Raw genomic sequence first — 24241 nt, forward strand, 5'->3', positions numbered from 1 at the left:
TAACATATTAAATATATATCCTAAGTAATATATAGTTATACTTAGCTATATAGTTCTCCTTATAGTTAATAATAGTTATATAGAATTAAGTTCCTCACGATTATCTACTATATATATAGATCTATATACTATATACTTAGTTTCCAGTCTTAGCTATAACGTCCCTCCCTACTATATTACTAAGTAAACTACCGCGAGTTTACCTATAGATACCTTACATATTATATAGTAGCTTATAATATATTAACTACCTACTTAGATAGTAGCGGACTTAACGATAATATCTAGTAGCTCTAACCCTAAGTTACCTAAGCCTAGACTTACTTAATAACCTAATACCTCTACTATAAGCGTCACTACTTTAACTATTAATAATATAGAGGCCGGAAAGATAAAGGACGACCTTAAGGTTAAATAGTACTATAGAGATAGAAGTAAACTTAGTATATATCTAGTATAGTTAAAGGTAGTATTTACCTTATAATGTACTAAATACCCTATCTATGTAGAAAAAGTTTTATTTATAGGGCTCTAGCTCTACGGGTTAGCGTTTAAATAGTTTAAACCTATCATAGGGGATTACCTTAGCTCTATACTAGCGTAGTAAAGCCTAGAGATAAATGAAATCTTTAGAAACTTCTTAGTTTTTGAAGAAAGAATTAAGTAGATCTTTAGGATACTAAGAGAGGAATAGTTAGTAGCCTAGAGGATCTATTAACTTAAGTAGATAGGATCCGCTACGCGATATTATACTATATTCTAACGCTATACTTCAAAATTAGATTAGGAAGATAAAGCTTTTACCTTAGTCTATTATTAGAGACTAAAGGATTTAGTTAAAGATAGAATAGGGATAGATTATCTTAATAAGTATAAGTCGCTCATTAAACTCTCTATTAAGACTAATAACTAGTTATATAAACGCTAGATAGAAAGAAAAGGGACTTTTATAGGGGGTACGACTTATAAGAATAAATAATACTATAGAGAACTAATAGACTTAGATATAATCTAACGCAGTAGTTCTACTCACTAGAAAGTATAAGGGGGATAACCTAAGGTTAGGAATAATAAGTCTCGTAGATTACTATAGTTAGAGTGAGAGAAACGTAAGAAAAACAATCTATACTATGGATACGGAAAATCCGGATACCGTACGAAAGATTATAAGAACGGTCTAATACTATATATGATAGACAATAGTATAGCCGATTATGAAGAAATAAAGGTCAATACTTTATAGGGAGCTTAGAAGGTAGCCGATAGCTAGAGTAATATAGTATAGAGGGACTACCTAGGTACGGGATCTTAAGAGGAGATAGGTAGATCTAAATAAGATATAAAACCTAAGGAAGAAGCTACCTTAGAAGAACGGGAATAATAAGAAAAATTATAGTATTAGCTCTTATTATAGATAGCGTACTACGATAATAGATATATGACCTACTACTTAGAAAAAATTAGGAGTAGATAGTTTCTAAAACGATAAAGAAGAGTAGTAAGATAAGCTAATAAGCTAAAGCGCTAGGAAGTATTTAGGGCTAACTATGAGGATACTAATAACGAATAAGGATTCTAGATAATGCATATACTAGAACTAGAAGAACCTACTATATTTATCGTAATTAAATATAACGATAAGGAAATAATAATAATCATACTCTACTAAAGATTATTAAAATACTAGTATAAAGATAATTATAGACTAGAAGTAGAGTATCTCTACTCTATATTTAATCTAGGGTAACTAACTAATGAACTAGTTTTAATTATAATAGAGATCTACTAGGCTATAGAGGCGGAATGCACCGTTCTAGGGATACATTCGTATATAGAAAAAGGTGATAAAGCGTTTATAATACTAATTATACCGCCATAAGAATAAAGCCTTAATATAATAATAGTACTAGAAGGCACTAGAATAGTATAACTAGTCTATACTTACGAAAGATACTAAGACTATTAAGTAGTTACGTATATTAGGAAGGCGTAGACTAATATAGGAGAATTATACGACGATATCGACCCGTTTATAGATTATCGACTAATATATATACTTTATAATAGTTACGTAAATAATAACGTTATTATCTAAGAACTAAATGAGAACCTTATATTAGAGGAGGATACTATATACTAATAGTATATAGTACTAGAAAGTGATAAGTATAATATTAAGATCGCTACTAACTTCTAGAAGATAGACGACTATAAGACTAAGTATCGCCTTAATATACTATATTAATATATAGTTTATAACTCTTTTAGATTACTATAGTTACTACTTAAGAAAATTAATATAAAATAGTACTAGGACTAAGAGTATAAATATAAAGAAGATATATATATCTATTAACTAGTAGAACTAGTAATAGTTAAAATAAGACTTCTAGAGGGGACTATAAAGAGAATTATTACTAAAAGAAATGAACTTAAAGAAGTATAGTAAGAAAGAGGAGTTATTCTTAAGCTAATTCTATTAATATTAGGACCCTTAAGGAATAGAAAGGTAATCGATAAACGTAAAGATCTAAACTATTACTATAAAAGACTTTTATGCGAAGATAAAGACTACTAATAGTAATACGGAGATTATTTACATTACTAGAACGTTAATCTAAGATAGCCCTATATACTAATATCTAGAGGAGTCTATATTAATCTTATAGAGGTAGACTAAATATACGATAAATAAGAATACTAATAGAGAAGAGAATTATACCTATATTATTAAGAAGATATACTAAATATAATGTTTACTAATAGTAATGATGGTAGAGGAGATCTATATAGACTATTTATTATTAAAGAAATAGTCGATAATAGGGTAGATAGAGATTTTATAGTGGATGATTTCTACTATCTAAAAGAGGAAAAGTATAATACGAAGATAAAGTATCGATATATCTATAATATTAACCTAGACGTTGAAAATATCCTAATATATCCCGAGATATTTGAGATATTAGAAGAGTGTTTCGATACTAAGTACTAATAGGATAGAGAGCGATATATATACTAACTAAAAAACTTATAAGTAACGACTTAATAAGGTAGAGGAGTCATAATAATAATCTAAGGGTTAGAAAGCCTTAGGAGTTAAGAGAGATAACTATATTAGATAATCGCTACGTAGCCCTTATAGTAGAATTAGTAAATATTTAGATTACTATTATAATTAACTTAGGAGCTAACCGGAGCTATGCGAGTACGACTATAGTTAGGAAACTATATAAATACGAAGCGAAGAAAAGACTTCTATACCCCTTAAAGATAGTAGACGGATAACTATTAAGATAGGTAACGATAGAAATGAAAAACGTTCCGTTAATAATTACGAAATATAAGGAAATAATAAATCTAGATATAATAGATATCTTAGGATATGACGTAGTTTTAGGAATAGACTAGCTTTAAAAACATAACCTAACTATTAACTAATAAACGAGGATAGTAATATTTACGAAATGTAGTATTATATAAAGGGAGGACTAATTATCCTTAAAGGCTCTAAAAAGAACGATTTTAGTACAACTAATAGAATATATATTAGTTAGCTTTAATATTAGGGAGATACTACTAGAATATAAAGACTTTAAAGACCTCGCTAAAGAAAGAGAAGGTAACGTAGCCTTACTAGAATATAAACTATAGAATTATAAGATACCCTTAGAAGAAGAAAATAATCCGGAATACTACGTATAACTAATCCTAATATCTAAAAAAGAAGAAGACTTTCTTAAAGAGTATATTAATAAACACCTTATAAAAGAGTTTATTAGACCTTTAAAGTTAAAAGTAGCTTATATAGTACTCTTTATACTAAAAAAGAATAGAGGATTAAGACTATATATTAACTATAGACGCCTTAACGCGATAATAAAGAAAAATCGATATCTAATACTAAGAATTAATAAATTATAGGACCGACTCTTAGGAGCTAAATAGTTCTTAGTAATTAACGTTAGAGACGCCTACTATAGGGTAAGGATAAAGGAAGGGGAAGAGTGGAAGATAGCGTTTAGGACTAGATAAAGCCTATATAAGTATTAGATAATGCCCTTTAGACTGACTAATGCATTAGCTACCTTCTAAGAACTTATTAACGATACCCTAAGAGAATACTTAGATGAGTTTATCGTCGCCTACTTAGACGATATCCTTATATTTTCTAAAATATATAATAAGTATATCTAATATATACGGAAAGTCCTATAAGCACTAAGAGAAAAGGATCTATCGATTAAATTAAGTAAATACGAATTTTATATATATATAATAGTATTCCTAGACTATATCGTATTATTATAAGGACTAGCGCTAAATCCTAATAAAGTTTAGGCTATTAATAACTAGTCTACATTAATAAGTATAAAAGAAGTATAATAGTTCTTAGGTCTTATTAACTACTATAGGAGGTTTATCTAAGGATTTTTAAGAATCGCGGTATCTCTAATAAATTTAATAAAGAAAGACTATATCTTTAACTAGGACGATAAATGCGAATACGCCTTTAAGGGACTAAAGGGATAGATAACCTCTATACCTATCCTTATATTATTTAACCTAGAAAAGGAGTTAATACTCAAAACTAATACGTTAGACGAGATAATAGGGGTATATCTTATATAGAAAGATAAGAATAGTTAACTACGACCTATAGCTTACTACTTAAGATAAATAACTTAACTAGAATTAAACTATAATATCTATAATAAAGAATTACTCGCTATTATAGAAGTATTATAATAATAGAGAGTATATCTAGAAGGAGTAAAGTACCTAGTATAGATATTTACTAACTATAAGAACCTTACTTACTAAATAACGATAAAGGATCTAAATAGACGGTAAGTAAGATAGGTAGAAACTTTAGTAAGATACAACTTTAGAATCTACTATATTAAGAGAACCGAAAATAGTTAAGTAGATATATTAAGTAGAAGACTAGACTATATAGAGGTAGTAGGACCCGAACCTAATACGCTACTTAAAACTAATAGGTAGATACTATAATATAAAGAATATAACTATAATTTAGTAATTATAGATATTAAGCTAACTAAAGAGTAAAAATAGGATATTATAAAAGAAAGATATAATAGCTAACTTATAGAGCACTCTAGAATTATAAAAATAATTAAGTTAATTATAAGAGACTTTATATAGAAAGGACTTAGAAAAGATATCGAAGAATACATTAGAAAATGCGATATCTATAAGAAAATAAAGAAAGAACGATATAGACCGTATAGATTACTTATAGTACTATAAATACTAAATAGACTATAGGACTCTATTATAATTAACTTTATTATAAAACTATTAATATCTTAAGAACTCCTTACGAGTAAAGAGTATAATAATATTATAGTAGTTATCGAAAGACTAACGAAGTATATATATATACTATTATTCACTAAAAAGGCGATAGTAAGAGATTTAGCCTACTTATTCGTAAGAATAGTTATATTATAATACGGGATACTAAATGAGATAATCTTAGATAGAGATAAACTATTTATATTATAGTTTTAGTAATCCTTAATAGATCTCTTAGGGATAGATATAAAGTTATTAATAGTATACTATCTATAGATAGATAGTTAAACGGAAAGAATAAACTAAATACTAGAATAATATTTACGATGCTACGTTAACTATTAGTAAGATAATTAGGTATAACTACTACTAATAGTATAAATAGTATTTAATAATAGTACTACTATAATAGGAATATCACTATTCTACGTAACTTATAGATACTATCTAAACGTATTTAAAATACTAAAATTTAAGAAACTAATATTAGAAGAAGTAAGGATTAAGGTTAATAAGATAAAAGAACTATATAATATAATGTAAAAGGAATTATAAAAAATATCAGAAAAAATAGTAGAAAGAGAAAATAAAAAAAGATCTAAGGGACTAGACCTTAAAGAGGAAGGGATAGTCTATATAAGAAGAAAAAACATTAAAATAAAACGACTAAACGATAAACTAGATTATACTAAAATCAGACTATATCGTATTAAAAAGAAACTAGGATTAGTTATATATAAACTAGATCTCCTAAAGATACTAGAAATATACCTAGTATTCTATAAATCCCTACTAGAACTATATAGGGATCTAAACGTAAAACTAGGACTAGTAGAGATCGATAAGGAAATAGGAGAACTAAAGTATAAGATTAAGAGATTAGTTAACTTTAGCCCTAGATTAGAAGCTATTAAGTACGTTAATATATACCTAGTTAAGTAGTTAGGATATAATAATTTAGAGAATACTTAGGAATATAGCGATAACTTACTATCTAGAGTGAAGAAGGAATACTATTAAAGGATAAGTATACGACCTATTATTCCGAAAGAACTAAAACTAGAAAATAAGACTAATACTAAACGTCGGCGAGGAATAACTAATATAGGACTCTATAGGATGTAAGAAATAAAGCTAGAAAAGATATTAGTTTATTAAGGGTTCCTAATACTAACGTAATATCTAGTATATTAGTTAATAATAGAACCTAATACCTAGGAACTAAGGGAAAACGTACCTAAGGTACTTATTATTAAATATTACTAGTACTATATTAGATTATCTAAAATTAAGCCTAGAGATCGGGATAAAGAATAATAATACTAAAGAATTATTAACTAGATAACTTAGAGAGCTATTCCGTATCCCTAAACTTAGGAAAAGAGAGAGATAGATTAGAAAAAATAACCGCGTTAAAAGCTAGATTATCCTAGATAAAGGGATCTACGTCTATTACCACTATATCTATATTATTACTATTATTAAGTAAACCTAGAGCTACCGCCTTATAATCCGCTATATCCTCCTAATGCTTTATTAGGATATCTACTCTTTTATTTATATTAGTAATACGCTACTAAGTTTCTAATAATTACTTAGCTAAGACTAATATTAAATTTTAGGCCTCCTAGCCTTACTAAATTAACTCCTACTTCTTATTTTCGAGTCGATCAAACTCGGCCTTAGAAAAGTAACTATAATAGGTTATATTCTTTTTAGTATAGGGACTATACTTTAAATAATTACGACGAATAATATAGATAGAGTGTGATTTAGTATACTCTAAGTAGGGATTAGGAGCGCGAGAGCTAAGCTTTATAATAGCGTTACTTAAGTTACGGTATTATTAGGATTAAGGGGGTTTTAAAACCTTTAGTATAATTAGCTATAAGGTAGAAGTAAAAGGTAGAAGGGAAGGGATACGCTTACCTTAAGTACGTTAAGGGTAACGTATATATTAAAGGAGGGGGAGGTATTATAAACTAACTATATAGGAGACTAAGGGGAAAGATAAGGAGGAAGGTTGACTAAGGAGAATATATTAGACGCTAATACCTTAGTAAATATATTAGTATAATCTAGCGGAGTAATAGAGTAATATACCTAGATAGGCTTAGAAATATATTAATATATTTAATATGTCTAATAGAGTAATATATTAAATATATATCCTAAGTAGTATATAGCCGCACTTAGCTATATAGTTCTCCTTATAGTTAATAATAGTTATATAGAATTAAGTTCCTTATAATCATCTACTATATATATAGGTCTATATACTATACACTTAGTTTCTAGTCTTAGCTATAACGTCCCTCCCTACTATATCACTAAGTAAACTACCGCGGGTTTACCTATGGATACCTCACGTGTCATATAGTAGCTCGTAACATGTAGGCCGTACGCTAATACCTCTTAAGGTATAACCTTAATAGATTAGCTCCTACTTATTTTCATTATAATACTAATGTTTATAAGAGAACTACTCGTCTCGAACTTCCTTTATTAATAATAAATCCCCTATTTAAATAGAGACTTCTTAGTTTAGTAGGTAGTTTATAATTCTACTAACGCCATTTAGATCTTATAATAAAGCCTTTTAGAGAGGTCTAGGTCTAGGCGATCTATACATAACCTCTTTTATAGCCTAAGGGCGTAATAATACCTAGTAAGGCTAGGAAGGCTCTAATAGATCTTCTATTACGGTATCCTAAGAGAGTAGGTTACGTAATTAGTTATCCTATATATTATATAGGGAAATTCCTAGTCTCTAATTAGTTAAGTTAATTAGTCCTAGCGAATTATCTATAATCCCATCATATATAATCTCCCTAGTTAGTCTCGCTCTCTACGTTATATATTATCTTAGTCTCTCTATAAGTAGTTCATAAGCTCTAATCTAAGAGTATTTTACCTATATATATCTACCTTATTAAGGGACTAGGTACTTTCCTAGGGTATTAATATAGGCTTCGCTCTAAGGCTAATTAATATAAATCCCCTTTAAGTCTACTATATTTAGGGCTTAGGAATCATCCTTAGAGTTATCTAGGATAGTATAATTAGGTTTTGATCTGACTACGCGGATAACGTTTATCCTTATACCTAGCGGTGCTAGGTTAGTGTCTCTCGTACTATACGGCTATCTAGACGCGATACCGGAATTTAGATTAATTTCCCTTATAATCTATTCTAGCCTTTTAACCTTTATCTCTTTAATAGGGATCGATAGAGTAGGCGAAGGATAGTCTTAGTCTCTAAACTTCCTAAGGGCGATTTTATAGTTAAGATTAAGGTGTAACGCTCTAGTAGCTTTCTAATGTACTTACTAAGAGTCTTCTCGTAATATATATCTTAGCTACCTATAAAGGAAGTAGTTAGCTCTAGAGTTACTTAAGTTTAAGCTTCGCCTACTTAACTACCTATCATAATACTATGGTTTCTCTCCGAACTAAACTAAACGATCTTAAGCTAACTAACTACGTAAGGACTAGATTACTTCTTAAGGTATCTCTTTCAGTACTTCGATTAGCTAACTTATGAATTCTAGAGTAATAGCGTCTTATACCTAGACTAATAGTATTAACGCTCCTATTAGATAAGTTAATTCTTCTACTGATTAGTCACTATTTTTTAAGATAGGTAGTTAATTTACTAAAGATAATAAAGTATTCCTATCTATCTTTATTATATCCGCATAGTTATCCTAGCGGCGTTACTCCCTAGGGTCTTCCTTTTAAGCGGTTAAAGGTTAAGTCTCCCTCTTATATACTAGCTCTTAGAATTCCTCATTAAGTACCTCTTATATAAATTTCTTCGTCTTATTATTAGTATCCTATAGCTCCTTTACTTATTTCTAGTATTTCTAGAAGTTCGAATTCTCTAGTTTTCAATCTATTAAGTTTTATTTCTTCTGAATCTTATCTATATAGACCTTTAGTAATCTAGATAGAAGGAGCTAATAATACGTATAATTTATCTTAGCTTCGGTCCGAATTAAGTGAGTTATAGCCTTACGGAATTAACGGAGATATAGTTCCAGACTCTAGGACTTTTCTCGCTAGTACTTCGTAAGTACCTAAAGGTATTAAATACTTAATATTCGCTACGTTTTATCCTAGTCTTTATATTTATCTAAGACCTTCTCTTTAAACTTCTCCTAATCTATTATATTAAACTTAGTGAGCTCTTTATAATACTCCTTCTTTACCTTTAATATAAAGCGAATAGACCTATGGATATATTCTCCGCTTACTATCACTTAGTTATATTTATATAGCTCTTTAAACTTCTTAAAGAAAGAAGTTACGTTCTTTCTATTAAAATATAGAAGATTATTACTTCTATCTAAACTCTAGGGTATTTATCTTATTAACATTATAAAAGGAGGGATATATAGTAGCTATACTATAGAATTTAGCGTTAATAGATCTTATAAGCTAACGCTTAACATTATTAGTAATCCTAGCTTTCCTTTACTATTCGAGCCTCCCGTAGATAATATTTCGTTATTTTTATGTTTTTATATACGTTTTTTAGTGTTTTTATCGGTTTTATTAGTTATATCTTCGTAACTTCTCTCCTCTTCTTCGTTAAGTCCCTTACCCTTCTTATTCCTTATCTCTACTAGTAATTTCCATTGATATTATAGCTCTACTTCCCGGTAATAGCGCTCTAACTTTACCTACCTCCGCGAGCTTAGCCTTCCTATCTATTATCGCTATTCCTTAAATAGTTCTACGTTTTATTAGCTTCCCCTAAGCTCCTTAGCTAGGGGTTTTTAGGGTCAAATGCTTTCCCTATCTCTCGAGGGATATATCTCTTCCTTAGTTCTTCTATATAATCTAAATAGTTATAAAGTTATTAGTTTTCTATCTTATATAGTAGTAGTAAATATATATAGTTAGTAGTTCTAAAGGGCACCCTAAGTAGCGGTCTCTATAAATAGCTAACGTAACCTATCCTATATAGCGAGATAGACTTACTTAGTTAGTAATCCCTAAGGTATACCCTATATAGTAGTTCTATATATATAGCTAGCGTTCTCTAGATTTAGTTAGGTAGGTAGGTAAGTAAGTAATTCTTTAGTTCCGTTAGTATAGTCGTTTATTATAGTTATATTATCGTTTCTTCTTCTTTAGTTTTAATCTTCTCCTACCGCTCGTAAAGAGACACCTATACGTAAGTATTTTTCCTATTAAGTATTGAGTTCTTATCGGAGGTACTAATGAACTAGGGCGAGGCTTCTAGCTATAGGCGCTAACTCGTACGGTAGTAGGTAATAGGCGCGTTTACATCTTATCAAGTAGTTAATTGATTATCTTATTATTTCTCTATCTACCTAGGCGAATAATAAAAGAAAAGACTACTAAGCTAAAGTAGTACCCTTAAACTAACTAATTAGAGAGTGGTAACGTTTACCTATATAATGTATAGCTAAAAGTTGACTAATCACCTTACTCGCTCACCTTGCATCTCAGGTCCTCTCTAAACCTTTCCCATTATAATAAAATACTATAGAATATTAGATAAGCTAAATAGTATATAAAGCTTAACGTTATTATAGTATTCTACTAGATTCACATTATAGAAGGAGATAAATAGAAGATAGCGTTCTATACGAGATATAGACTATACGAATAGCTTATTATCCCTTTTAGATTAGCGAATACGCCTAGTATATTCTAGAAATACATTAATTAGACCTTACGTAACTACCTTAACGTCTTCTACTTAGTCTATATTAACGATATCCTAATCTATTTATATAGATTATTAGAAGAGTACTAGAGTTATATTTAGAAGGTCCTTAAACGCCTATATAAGGTAGGACTATAGATTAATATTGATAAGTGCGAATTTAAGGTTAAGTTAACGAAATACCTAGAGTTTATTATCGAAGTAAAGAAAGGTATATAAATAGATCTAGAGAAGATAAAGGCGATCCTTAACTAGAAAGTCCCTAAATTAATAAAGGGAGTATAAAGCTTTATTAGATTTACGAACTTCTATAGGAAGTTTATATAAGACTTCTCTGAGATTATACTTTCTATTATAACTCTTATATAGAGGAATACGACGTTTTAATAGATAACGGAGATAGACTAAGCCTTTATATAACTAAAAAGGATATTTACGATAACTCTAATATTAATCCTATTTAACTATAAGAGAGAGACTATTATAGAAGTCGACGTATTAAAATAGTATATTAGGGGGACGCTCTTCTAAGTTAATAATAAGGGAGTTATATACTCCTATATCTTCTTCTTAAAGAAGAATTACTTAGTTAAATATAACTATAAGATCTATAATAAGGAAATACTTACTATTATATAATACCTAGAGGAATAGGATACTAAACTACGGAGCGTTAAGAAATTTAAGATTTAGTCTAACTATAAGAACCTTAAATACTTTATATCTATATAAAAACTCACTAAGAGATAAATATATTAATCTCTTATCCTATTAAGGTATAACTTTACGATTTTATATGTCTCTAGAAGGTAAAATATTTAAGTGGACGCCCTCTTCTAGAGGGAGTAGGATATATCTTAAGACTAAGAGAATAAAAGACTTCAGTATTATATAGCGCGCCTTATTAAGTCGGAGATACTAGATAGAATAGGATCTAAGGCGCTATAAGTAAATATAATATTGATAGAAGGACCGTTAATTAAAGAATAATAGAGATTAACTTAATAGAACGACTAGATATATTAAGAGGCTATTAAGTCTATATAAAGAGGAGTCTATACGTTCCTCTCTAGTCTAGATCTAAAAGTATTAATTATAGAATATACTCTTAATAAGGAAGGGTAACTACTATTTTAGGGATAACGCTAGGTACTAGAATTAGAGACTCTCTATACGGTAATTATTTAATAGGTATATAACTTAAAGATTATTAGTTACTTAGGTTAAGAAGGGACAGTAGCCTTAATAGTAAGGTAGTTCTTCTAGCTAAATATACTATAAGATATTTAAAGGTTTATACGGAACTATAATATCTATAGATAGATAAAGGCCTAGAAGGAACGGAAATAGGGATTCCTAAAGCCTCTCCTAATCCCTAATTAACTATAGAAGAAAGTATTAGTCGATTTTATTACGGAACTTCTAGAAAGTTAGAGCTATACGAACCTAATAGTTATTATAGATTAACTAGAGAAAGGAGTCTTACTTAAACCGTTACGTATAATTAAGTTAAAAGATATAGTAGAAGTCTTCCTATAGATATTCTATTAATAATATAGATTACTATTAGTAATTATATTAGATTACGGCCCCTAATTCGTAAGTATATTATAGAAAAGGATCTATTAACTCTTAGATATTATATAGCGACTATCTATAGCTTATCACCTAGAGATAGATAGATCTACTAAGTGAATAAACTAAACGATCGAAACGTACCTTTATATGTTTATAAATGAAAAATAGGATAACTAGGTAGAACTCCTATCTATAGCGAAACTAGTAATTAATAATCGTAATATATACTCTATAGGAGTAAGCCTATTCTTCCTACTATATAGGTATTACGTTAAGCTACTTTAAATATAAGAACCCCCCTATATAATAGAGACTTCTTAAGAATCTATATAATAAGTAGACTTTATTATATAGTGACTCTAAGAGGCGAGAGAATAGATATAGTCTTTAATAGCTATTACGTAGTAGGAGTAGGAGGAGAGAATAAATTAAACGCGATAATAGGCACCGTAATTCTAAGTTAGCGATAAGGTATAGCTTAACTTAAGAAATATACGAACGATGCGTATTAGTAAGAAACTAGACTAGAAGAATATAAAGTATACCGTTACGGAGATAGTGAGATCTTATAGTTATTACCTAAATACCCTACTAGATATTTATAATGTTTTCCATTTAGACCTCCTTTATACGACCTTAATAGACCCTCTTAACTTATAGAGAACGGATGATAACTAACCTATACCGGTAATAGTTAGAGACGATAAAGAATATGAGATAGAGGCGATCCTAGAAGATAGAGTCGTACGAAGAGGAAGAGGATCCTAGAAGTAATACCTAGTGAAATAGACTAGATATGCCGAACTAATATAGGAACTAACTGACGCGCTATAAGACTCCGCTACGCTAGATACGTATAAGGCTTCCTAAGTAAGTATAGAAGGAGGAGGGGGTAAATATAATAGATTAAACCTAGGAGAAGGCTTAGTTCTAGCGAACTAGCGCTAAGACTAACGCTAGGAAATACTACCTCCTAATTAGTCAAGATTTACCTATATAATATATAGGCGAAATACTACCTCCTAATTAGTTAAGACGTATATAGTATAAGGGATATAAAGTCCTAATAGCTAAGATATTATACGTAAGGGAAGGTAAGGAGTTAGAATAAGTACGTAAGGGAAGGTAAGGAGCTAGAATAAGTACGTAAGGAAAGGAGTAAGGAGGTGAGGATAATAGTTACCTCCTTACGGCGCGTTAAAGGATATAAGGAGAAAGGAAGGACAGCTATTCCTTCCTTCTCTCTCCTTAGATTTATCCTCCTTATTACTAGGTTAGCTAGCTAGTTGTAGAACTCTTTCCAAACCCTCATAGTTATTATCCTCTAAAAGACCTAATGCCGCTACCTTACGGTCCGCTATATCTTCTTAACGTTTAGTTAAGATATCTACTCTTTTATTAACGTTAACTATACGTTACTAAGTCTCTAATAACTTTTTAGCTAAATCTACTATTAATTATTAAGCCTCTTAGTCTTACTAGATTAACTCTTACTTTTTAGCCTTTAAGCGGTCAAACTCCGCTTTAGAGAAGTAACTATAGTAGGTTATATTTTTCTTAGTATAAGGGCCGCACTTCGAATAACTACGATAAATAATATAGATAGTATAAGACTTAACGTACTTAGGATAAGAATTAGGGGCATAAGAACCGAGTTTTATGATTATGTCGCCTAGGTTACGGTATCATTAGGATCGCGGAGGTTTCGGGACTTTAGATATAATTAGCTATAATAAATAGAAGAGAGGGTTAGAATAGGAAACGGGAATACTTACTTAAGTACGTTAAGGATAATAAATAAGCTAAAGAGGGGGAAGTATTACGAACCTAACTATATAAATAGCTAAAGGAGGGGTTCGGGGGGAAGGTTCGCTAGATAACATGTTATGATAAGACTAGCTTAGTAATATAGTAGAAAGAAGTAGAGCTTAGGCTCCTAGATATACTATATATATTAATATATTACTATATAATAGTATATATAATATATATACTTCTAGGTATATAGAGATACGTTCCACCCTAGATAGCTCACCTTCGTAGTTAATAAGAAAACGTTATAATTAGATAGTTATCGATATCTACTATACGTATAGGTCTGCATACTATACGCTTGGTTTCCAGTCTTAGCTACATCGCCCCGCTACTATATCACCAAGTAAACCATCTTGGGTTTGCCTGTGGACGCCTCACGTGTCGGATAGCAGCTCGTAACATATATCCATAAAGACTACCACTATCGATTATGTCGTTATTAAAGTTATATCGAGCTAGGGCGAATAGCTCTAATGTTGGGGAAGAAATTCTACCTGCCTCTTATCAGCGGACAGTACTCGGGCATAGGGCCGTCGCAACTCGCGCTCCTCCGAACATTCTTTCCATCACCAGAAAGGCCGTATGCTGCACCAAGTAGCATTAAGCGCTAAGAGCAATCCACCCCCTGTTTCCAACGTCGATCTCGAGCGGAGAAACTGACTCTACTTCAGTTGTCGGAATGGGATCAAAATAAAACTTACGAAGATGATCCTCCTATTAGCCTTTGCATTGCGATTGGGTGGAAAGTGACTCTCAAGCCGCGTTGGTGGTTACATAGTGTGATGCATAGATCGTTACTGATGCTTGGTTCAGAAAACGCTATGGTCACTGTCCTCAGCCTAGGCTGCTTCGAATATGATCACAGTTTGACAAGGATTTAGCCATCTTTCCCATTCACGGGACTTGCTCCCTTGGAAAGTGTCGAAAGCCTCCTCTACTAAAAAAATGCGGTATTGAGGCTGGTTACTCTCTCAAGAACTGGACCTGCTGGGGAACGCCGTAGCTATCATTCTCTCACACAGCCCGATGCGCACATGCATGCGGACAACCCTTAACAGCCAACGCACATAAGATACCCCATTGTCCTAATGCATATCGCCAACTCTTCCCGCATGCTTGAGGTCACAGAAGTAGAGGACCTGTGGATAACATCAAAATACCAGTATAACTTTCATTTGCCGACCACCGGAGCATGTTTTATACAGTCGGGTATCTGCAATCATGAAGAACAGCGATACGTAGAACCCTTTCGTTCAGCCAGCTCAATGCAATGCTGTCGAATCGCTCCCTTGATTGTACTCTGAGCTGGAAACCTTTTGAACTTTCCAGTTTTCCCCGGCTGCTCTGCTGTTGACTTTCTAAGTGGATTGACCCTCTTAAATCACCGTTTATTTGCATTGTTACGGAAGCATTCGCATCCGATTCCACGTTGCTATCACAGGGTACGGGCGCGGAGAGCTGAGGAACTTTGCTGGACATAGGATGTTGCTTTCCCGTTTGGGGGTTGCCAGTCACAGTGTTTTTGGTAACTTTGGAAATATCAAAATCTCCAGAGTTGAAGAATTTGCGTTCCTGTAGATGTTAACTTTAATATATCTATGTGAAGACCAAGGGTAGAGCCTGACTTTGACTTGAGAGCGTAGGAGCATGCTTTGCTTGGGTAAACTCCCATAACGTGCGAGAATCTATTTTTCATGTTCGGTAAGAGGCTGTTGAGATATCCATCAGTGAAGGCTTTAAGTTTCGACGTAGTGCTTCCTTAACCTCGCTTGAGTCTTCATGTTCCTTCCTATGGTTCATTGAACTTAAGATTTCCGCGGTCGGATCTATTATGGCCAAATCTAAGATACACTGTTAGCAATATCAATGTACTCTCCCTCCTGGCATTGCTACTGTATTATATATTGTTACCTTATTCTTTTAGTTGCATCTATCTTCAAGAGGAGTCAAGTGGTTAGGGAAATCGAGGCTGATTTCTTGGTCCTAATTCTAGCGTAGACAGCAAGAAGTTTGACCAAAAGAAGTCGAAAACTTTGAAAGCCCTGGGACATGCCATTGGTCTCGAATTTGGGACGCCATCGCCACTTTCCCTGGCGCCTAATCCCAGACGAACCCGATATCTAGCGCCGAATATAGATTCCTCCAATAACAGAATCGAGTTTGTTGAGTCTAGCTGATGAGTCTGTTTCTTGTATCAAGTGATCAAGCATGTGAAATTTTACATTTCGGTAGACGTTCGAAGGTACTTTGTGGAATGATAGATTGGTCTCCCACTAGCACCAGACCCGTTACCGTGCTGAATTTTGTGTCCAGATGGTGACGCTGAAAAGCAAAAGTTAGGACGCTTTACAACAATAGCTGGAGCCTGGAAATGGTCATCCAATAGTAAACCATGCCTTGATTTGTGACTCTTGACCACCCCTGGCTTAGCTCATGAGACCAGTCTAGACCCCCAGTCCTTCCACACGGGCGACGGATGGTGAGCGTAGCAGAACCGACGGGGTCCATTTATCAACGGTCTAGGCTTCTCTATTTTGCTAAGAGATGAGCACAGTGTTGTTCTCAAAGCCAACCCAAGCCTTGTTAGGCTACGATCAACTGTGCCATTGTATTGGAAGTCAAATTAGGCAACTTTGCTTGGGCAACCTTGGAACAAAATGCTCAGAAACTGATGCCGAGTATTTGCAGCAAACGCTTGGGCTCCCCGCTTGACCCAGATTTATGCCTACTGGGTCAATTGCCCTTCCATATACGTGATTGCCTTGATTCCCTGATTGAATCTACTGGTGTGACCCGGTTGTGCGGGCTGTGCACCCACCTGCCTTTTGACATCAAAAACCCAGCACATTCTACGCCATTCATATCGTCCCAACCATTGCATACCTGGCCTCTATCGCGGTCACACTCGACTTCTGAGTTCTACCACCCAAAGATATTGATTCAGACTCCGTCGAATGTGCCTTGCTAATCTACGATTGAAGAGGACGTATTCCATTCATTATGCGTATGTATATCATCTCTACAATTGTCGCTCCATTAACACGAATCGACAGACAAATACCGCCGCGAGGCAAAATATGCTGCGTGGTATGATGATCCAGGCGATGTCTCTAATTTCAAGGTCAGAAATCCTTTTGCGAAATAGAGACCGCATTCACGAGCAAACTCAATGCGAGATGGAAAACGGCGAGGCATCAGACATGGCCCCCGTCAGGCGTCCCAATGACGATATCGAAACTAGTTCGCCTCTAAAGACTGCCCTTACAGATGATCCAAATGACTACAGACTCTCAATTCTTGTTGTCGGAAGAGAGAGATCCCAGCGGCGGCATATCAAAGCAGAAGCCGATGTTACATACCTAACAAGACCATACCCTCCTGGTGATGATGACATTGGGTTTCCTAGTGCTCAAAGCCCTGACAACGAATTGAAAGATACCAAGAAGGAGGGCAGCCCCGAACAGACTGGCACAAGCTCCGATACCTACATCGACGAAAATACCAGGCAGTCCGAAGGCCACCCTGTGTGGAATCGCACGGCAATCACCAAGGAAGAGAGGCATGGTTTGAAGAAAGTCTTCGGCAGAAAATCAGCCAAATCAGAAGATGAAAGCGACAAAAATGGCAAGGACAAGAAGAATCTTACTGTCTGAAGTCAGACCCATGCAATTCTCAATTCGTGGATCAACGTCCTCCTAATCTGCTCGCCGGTGGGGATCGCTGTCTCCTACGCACACGTCAATCCAGTCGCAGTCTTCGTCATCAATTTCATCGCGATCATTCCTTTGGCAGCGGTACTGAGTTACGTCACTGAAGAAATTGCGCTTCGTGTTGGCGAAGTATTTAGTGGCTTGCTCAATGCATCTTTCGGTAATGCCGTTGAGTTGGTTGTATCGATCATTGCTCTGGCTAAGGACCAGGTCTTGATAGTCCAAACTTCTCTCATTGGCAGTATGCTTTCCAACCTGCTTTTGGTTATGGGAATGTGTTTCTTCTTTGGTGACTTCAACCGTATCGAACAGGCATTCAACTTGACGGTCGCGCAGACTGCGTCCAGCCTGTTATTCCTAGCCGTGAGCAGCCTAATCATCCCCACAGCCTTTGAAAAATGGGCGAGAACATCGAACGGCACTACAGGAAAACAAATGGCAACCACGGAAAATCTCAAACCCTGCGTGGCAGCCGTTAGCAGAGGCACTGTTGTTCTCTTGCTCATTGTGTACGCTTGCTACCTCTTTTGCCAGCTAAAGAGTCACGCCGAAATATACAATACGCCGGGTGAAAAGAACAAGAAACGAGCTGTGGGTGCCAAATTCAAGAACGCCGTCCTTCCTGAGAGAATGCGACGCAGATCACCTGAAGAAAGAGAGCGGGTGGTCGCAGAAGCAGAAGGCGAGGAGCGTGAAGAGCCACAACTATCAGTTTTAGTGGCTGCTTTGACATTGGTCATCTCCACTGTCTTAATTGCCTTGAACGCTGAATATCTAGTCAACTCGATTAACGCCATCATATGCGGCGGTGCAATCTTTAAGAACTTTATTGGTCTTATTCTAATGCCCATCGTGGGTAATGCTGCTGAACACGCTACCGTGGTCACTGTGACAGTCAAAGACAAGATGGACTTAGCTATTGCTGTTGCGGTCGGCCGTCACATGCATGGTCTTCGTTCGATCTTGCATCAGTAAAGAAGCATTTCGTGCTTCGTGAGCACTTCGGGGTCTTGGAGTGGCCATTACGGCTGCAAACGAGTTCATCGTGCACTCTCTGAACTCTGGTCCGTGAAGTCAAAGTTCAGCCGTCCCACTACCGAGAGACAGATCGGCAAGGTCCAGTCTGACGAATGTGCGGTATGTATTGTGTCTCATCCTTGAACAGAACGTTCTGGTGGGTATTCAAGGAATGTACGATGATGCAAAGCGACTTCTGTGGAAGAGTCGTAGCCAAGGCTTTCGAATTCTTGTCCCGAACTATGCCTTCACCCAACGGTCAATTCTCTCTGATCTTGTTCAAACATGTTAAAGTAGGGGAAGATTGGTTCGCAGATTCTCAGGACAAGTGAGTCCGCAGAGAATAGATAGTGTCAAGAGGACTGTGTCTAACAGTCAGCCATCTGGCTCTGGTCCTTTCTTTTGCACAATCCTTAAGATCCAGCCACAAGCGTATAGCAACTTCTTTATCGCAGCCATAAATCTTGCTGTCTCTCGTCATATTCGTGGTGTAGGCAGAGCAATTCTCCTAAAGATTTCTTGTTTCTTTGCTATATTTCTCAAGCCTGTCCAAATCAAGGAGCTTCCAATGGCACAATCGGCTTCGGTATATGGCTGTTAAGCTGATCAAATGAAGCGTGCAATTTCTCATTGAAGCAGCAAGAGCTTCGAATGCATACGCAATGTCACCAGTTCAAGACTTTGAACATTAGTATTACCCTTTTGCTTATGCCAATTATGGTATTGAAACTAAGAACATAACCCGTCCCGCACACAAAATTGCAAAGCAAGATCATGGATTGTTGAGACTAGGCGGCTCGGAAGTGTGCGAGGGGCCATGTTCCTAAGATTTCTGAGTGCTTGTTCTTAAGTCATCCGTTTATCGTACACCTCGTCATGGTTCTCATAGCAGATCTCAATAGAGCCGAAAATTATGGAAAAGGCTCGGTTTGCATGTGGATTTTCCGGAAAACTATCCGATATAACGCAGATCGATATAACGGCTACCGGTTGGCAGGCAGATACGAGGATTAGGGAAAGAAAGAGACTCGCTCTGTACTCATGCTCTCATTGATATAACCTTTCCCTATTTCCCACTTGCCAAGATCCCCTACGTGTTGTGACACCTAGCGTGGAAGCGACTCGTAACAATAACAACATGAGGTTGAGGTCGAAGTTGATACAATGTCTTCGGATTCAGGTTGCTGACTACTCTGCCACTGTAACTGAGTTTGATAGGCCTTGAAGATATCATTTAGCCTCATTATTCGCAGAGGATTGAAGATCTTTGGTTTGGATTTTGATTAACTAGTTTATCTCAGTCCTTCCTCTCGGGCTCCTTACTTGCCATCCATTTCCATTTCTTCCATCTCGAGTGCCAGTTGTCGCTTCTTCATCTCGTGTAATTTCTTCTTCTTCTCCAGTGCGGCGGCTTCTAGGTCCTGACCTTGAGCGGTGGCTTGAGGCTGCTGCGCTTGGGCAGATTTCTTCCCCCCGCCAGGCGCGCCAACCTAATGTCTTGGTCAGCATATGCTCGCACGGCCTGCGCTGGAGAAACCTGCAATGGGCAACCCGTCAGTCACACTGCCAACAGTGTCTAGAAGAGGTTCTGTAATCCCGCCGACCTGGTCGATCGTCAGCATAGATCACTGGAATCCCTTGACTGGAGGCTTTACGATAGGTAATCCTTTGGTTGTGGAATTAAGAGTATTGGTAACACTACACCATATGTCAACAAGGGTTGGAGACACAGGATAGACAATTGATCTTGTACCCTGATAGAAGACCTCTGCCGCCCTCTCCTCCACCTCCGAGAAGTCCTGCCATGTTCGCGCTGGGACCGAGCTAGTCGAGGAGTGCTAATGGAGCTCCTGGATGAAGTGTTCAGAGAATTGTTGGCTTTGATGTATGGGCAGTTTTGTGTACTAACGCATATATTACAAAAGAGCCTGTGGATTTTATCTGCTCTTTAACCTGCCAGGGATGTACAAGAGCAAGTCTCCGTTTCTCTAGTGTTAGCACGTGTGCATGTACGCATCGGCATCTCCGCTCAGAGTCTATTTCCAGAATCCACAATTAACCACCAGGGACTTTCCTGATTGGATTCGTTTCTGTTGGATGACAGTAAGGATAACCGGCAATTCTTGGAGTTGAAATCTTGATTTTGAGAAATAATAATTTGCAAGTACTATGGCATGCCCCAGAAAACCCTGTAATGCATTGGATTTCGACCTCCTCCCGGAACGGCACCTCCCCACTTCTTTACAGAATTGTCGCTGTTCCCAAAATGTCACCTGAGTCAAGTCACGACTAAGGGATTAGCCGATACACATAACTCGGATAACGCAAGGCAATTTTATGCTTCTGCGGTGCTTGATATTGTTACTAAAGTGGTTCGAAAGTGTTGAATCTGACTCACGTCTCACAATAATCCGATGGTCACGTCTCCTTTGACTCTTGCGTAGATCTCAACCTATAGAACAGTTACATTAACCCAATCGTAACATCTCCCTTGACTCGGGCGTAGATTTCTACCTCAACTTCCAGATCCAGTTCAATCTTGATCTTCAGACTGCTGTCCTTCTCGCCCACTTTCGCCGGTCGATCCTGGATTCGAGATTGATGCACCGGGACGATTCTTCTCCCTCTACTGGCTGGGGGAGCTATAACATCGTCTTCTGCGCCGATAGACTGGGTGGTGTCACTTGCCGGCCTTTTTTGCATGGCTTGCTGGAGCTTGGGGGCTTTGCGGCCACCTTGAGGGAGTGGGGACGGCTCAGCATCTGATGCGTCTTCTTTGGCTCCCCAGGCGGCTGAATCTTGGGCTTCGGCTCTGCAGAGAGACATCAGTCATACATAGTAAGGAAAATGTGTGTTTCGACGAGGGAAGACTAGAACCGACACTCACGTTTGAGTCTGTGACATGTTCAACTATTGGGGTTGACGTCTGAGGGTACGTACCAGACAACAAGGGAGCAAGGATGTAAGGTAGGTCAAAGGGAAAAGCTTTGTGACTCGAGATCCAACAAAGCAAGAGAGTCGCATTCCTTAAGCACAGTGTCAATCAATAACTCGTTCAGCATAATGACGAGGGCTTCGTTTCACTCCCTCTACGTGTCTTGTCCGACTCGTCACCGGTATCCATTTAGAGCGCTAACAAAATGTGAGAAGCAAGATTCCTCAAAATATATCTGGCAAAAAGGCTGCGGGGGTAGGGTAGTATGGGAGTAAATACTCGTCCCCTGCTGACCCCGGGAACTCGGGCTAAGGGGTGATGCCAGGATAACCCTGGCGTCCTTGGGCTGAATGAGAATGTGGTGACGTCATGGTGAATCGTCGTGTTGGAGCACAGGATCATCAAGGTGTTCTAGACTCTCACAAGGGAGCACCCCTTGGCTGAGGCCCGACCATCATCCAACCGGTTGGCTGCCATCACGTTGGAGAATATACCCTTGAGGGTTCACACAATAGATAGGAACCAGCCGGCGTCCCTAGCTTCTCCCTTCAACAACCAAATTTCTTGTGATGCCATGGTCCTGGGTATCCTTACCGCAATCGCAGCTTGTCCTGCAATCATTGGCACCACCGAAGCAGTCCGACAAGGCCAAAAGAAATCCGCCAAAGAACAGCACAGAGGTGTGAAGTCGAACCTCGTTGTCTCTTGCCGCAGTTCATCGACAGTTACGAGCCGGATAAACGGGGGAAGCGTCGTTCTGCGGAATCAGAAGGTAGGGAGACTATCTCTCCTGCCCTTGCAGATGGAACCTGTGAAGGACGCCGCATGACTAATACATACCTAGCTATATATCACAACACCTGCTACTGAGGGTCCAACCTCACATACCTTCGCAGGATATTTCCTTCCCTTTCCTGACCAGGACTGGGGTCGCAAAGGGGAAGGACTTGTCTCGACCATCAGCGATGAACCTCCACAGTTGAACTGGATATACATGGATCAAGACACATATGAGCTCAAGTATGGCAATCGGATAGAATCTGAACCTCACCTTGTCGGACCTTGGGATTGTACGAGGATAGATAAAAGACTTACCCTGGATGGTTGGGAAGGCTTTATGGCTGTAAGGGAGGAGAAGGGTGTATGGTCGCTCTATTTCGACCAAGACGACAACGGCTTAAAGGGCAAAGTCTTCGAGAAGACAATGTTGGAAGTCGAGTTGACGCGGACGGAGAGAAGGAAGGGCAGAGACGATGAGTGAGATCAGTGCCGGAGCAGTTCGAAAGGAGCTTATAGCAACCACGGATTATAGCTACATTAAATGCGTAAGCTCAGGAAAAGAATCGAGGCCTTTTCGCGGCCAAAGCGTCCAGGCCTGACAATGGCAGCAGCTGCATTCAGATCCCACGAATATATTTCAGATGAGAGTACTGCGGGCCATTGTTGCATGCGGTTAGGGTGCCCCGAATATAACGCGCCCCGTGGGAGGCAGCCAGGCATGACGCGCCGTGTCAAACCCTGCGCAAATGAGCTCCGACTGATGAGGGCTCCAGACTGGCAGACTGGCTGCAATATAGTGCTAATGCTTAGGCAATACAATGACTCAGATAGTCGTTGCTTGTAGACGATTGCGATCTGCTGTGAATCTTCTGTTCGACTGGGCAAAATCCGCCTCGACTCCCCGTTGTGCTATCTTGGTTTGCTTTTCGAGACGGCCAAGACGGCGTTCGACCTCGCCCTGCTTGCTTCGGCGGAACAAAGCGACCATTTGATCTCAGTCTGCAGCAACTTGAATAGTATGCTGTCTAGCTCTTGGGCGCGTATTGCAAGAGGAAGGACGACGCCGGCCGAGGTTCAAGCCTTGATAAGGTGCTTGATTTCACTGGACTTGAAGTTTTCGGCCGTCCATTTGGGCACGGACCCCTGGTAGAGGGTCTCACCGAACTCGATTTTCAGTCTCTGCTGGGTTGAAACGCGCGCCGTATCGGTTGATAGGTGCGAAAAAAGGTGGCGTAGTGCTAGCCTTGGACCGGACTCTTAACTCCGGGGGGGGAAGGGGGGGGGAGGCCGAAGCGGATGAGTTTACCGGGTCAAATTCACCTCCCCTTCATCTCAATCTTTTGACTTCCCCTCTGAAATTTGGGGTCCCTGACTTCAACCGAGA

The 24241-nt window shown here is 36.9% G+C and overlaps 3 protein-coding genes across 3 annotated transcripts; 2 read left to right on the plus strand and 1 right to left on the minus strand.

Annotated features, from left to right (window-relative positions):
* Positions 1–17615: 17615 nt before the first annotated feature.
* On the plus strand, positions 17616–19100 carry PV07_04739 (calcium/proton exchanger; the record flags this gene model as incomplete). Its single annotated transcript, XM_016391581.1, has 2 exons — positions 17616–17990; positions 18075–19100. The coding sequence occupies 2 exons, from the start codon at positions 17616–17618 to the stop codon at positions 19098–19100; spliced, it is 1401 nt and encodes a 466-aa protein (XP_016249100.1).
* Positions 19101–21442: 2342 nt separating this feature from the next.
* PV07_04740 (uncharacterized protein) lies at positions 21443–22301 on the minus strand. The gene is made up of 4 exons (XM_016391582.1): positions 22030–22301; positions 21657–21954; positions 21541–21594; positions 21443–21493 (listed from the first exon to the last, which is right to left on the minus strand). Exons 1-3 carry the CDS (start codon positions 22044–22046, stop codon positions 21544–21546), a joined length of 366 nt encoding a protein of 121 aa, XP_016249101.1. The 5' UTR covers positions 22047–22301; the 3' UTR covers positions 21443–21493; positions 21541–21543.
* A 265-nt stretch (positions 22302–22566) lies between these two features.
* PV07_04741 (uncharacterized protein) lies at positions 22567–23436 on the plus strand. The gene is made up of 2 exons (XM_016391583.1): positions 22567–22849; positions 22922–23436. The coding sequence occupies exons 1-2, from the start codon at positions 22652–22654 to the stop codon at positions 23336–23338; spliced, it is 615 nt and encodes a 204-aa protein (XP_016249102.1). The 5' UTR covers positions 22567–22651; the 3' UTR covers positions 23339–23436.
* The last annotated feature ends 805 nt before the right edge of the window (positions 23437–24241 follow it).

This window comes from Cladophialophora immunda (assembly GCF_000835495.1).
Source record: "Cladophialophora immunda strain CBS 83496 unplaced genomic scaffold supercont1.3, whole genome shotgun sequence".
Taxonomy (NCBI): domain Eukaryota; kingdom Fungi; phylum Ascomycota; class Eurotiomycetes; order Chaetothyriales; family Herpotrichiellaceae; genus Cladophialophora; species Cladophialophora immunda.

Coding starts and splice junctions, on each gene's coding strand:
- PV07_04740 (XM_016391582.1), bottom strand. Junction 21,595..21,656: donor AACTGGATCTGGAAGTTGAG/GTAGAAATCTAC, acceptor ACTGTTCTATAG/GTTGAGATCTACGCAAGAGT.
- PV07_04741 (XM_016391583.1), top strand. CDS start 22,652: ATGGTCCTGGGTATCCTTACCGCAATCGCAGCTTGTCCTGCAATCATT. Junction 22,850..22,921: donor TCGTTCTGCGGAATCAGAAG/GTAGGGAGACTA, acceptor ATACATACCTAG/CTATATATCACAACACCTGC.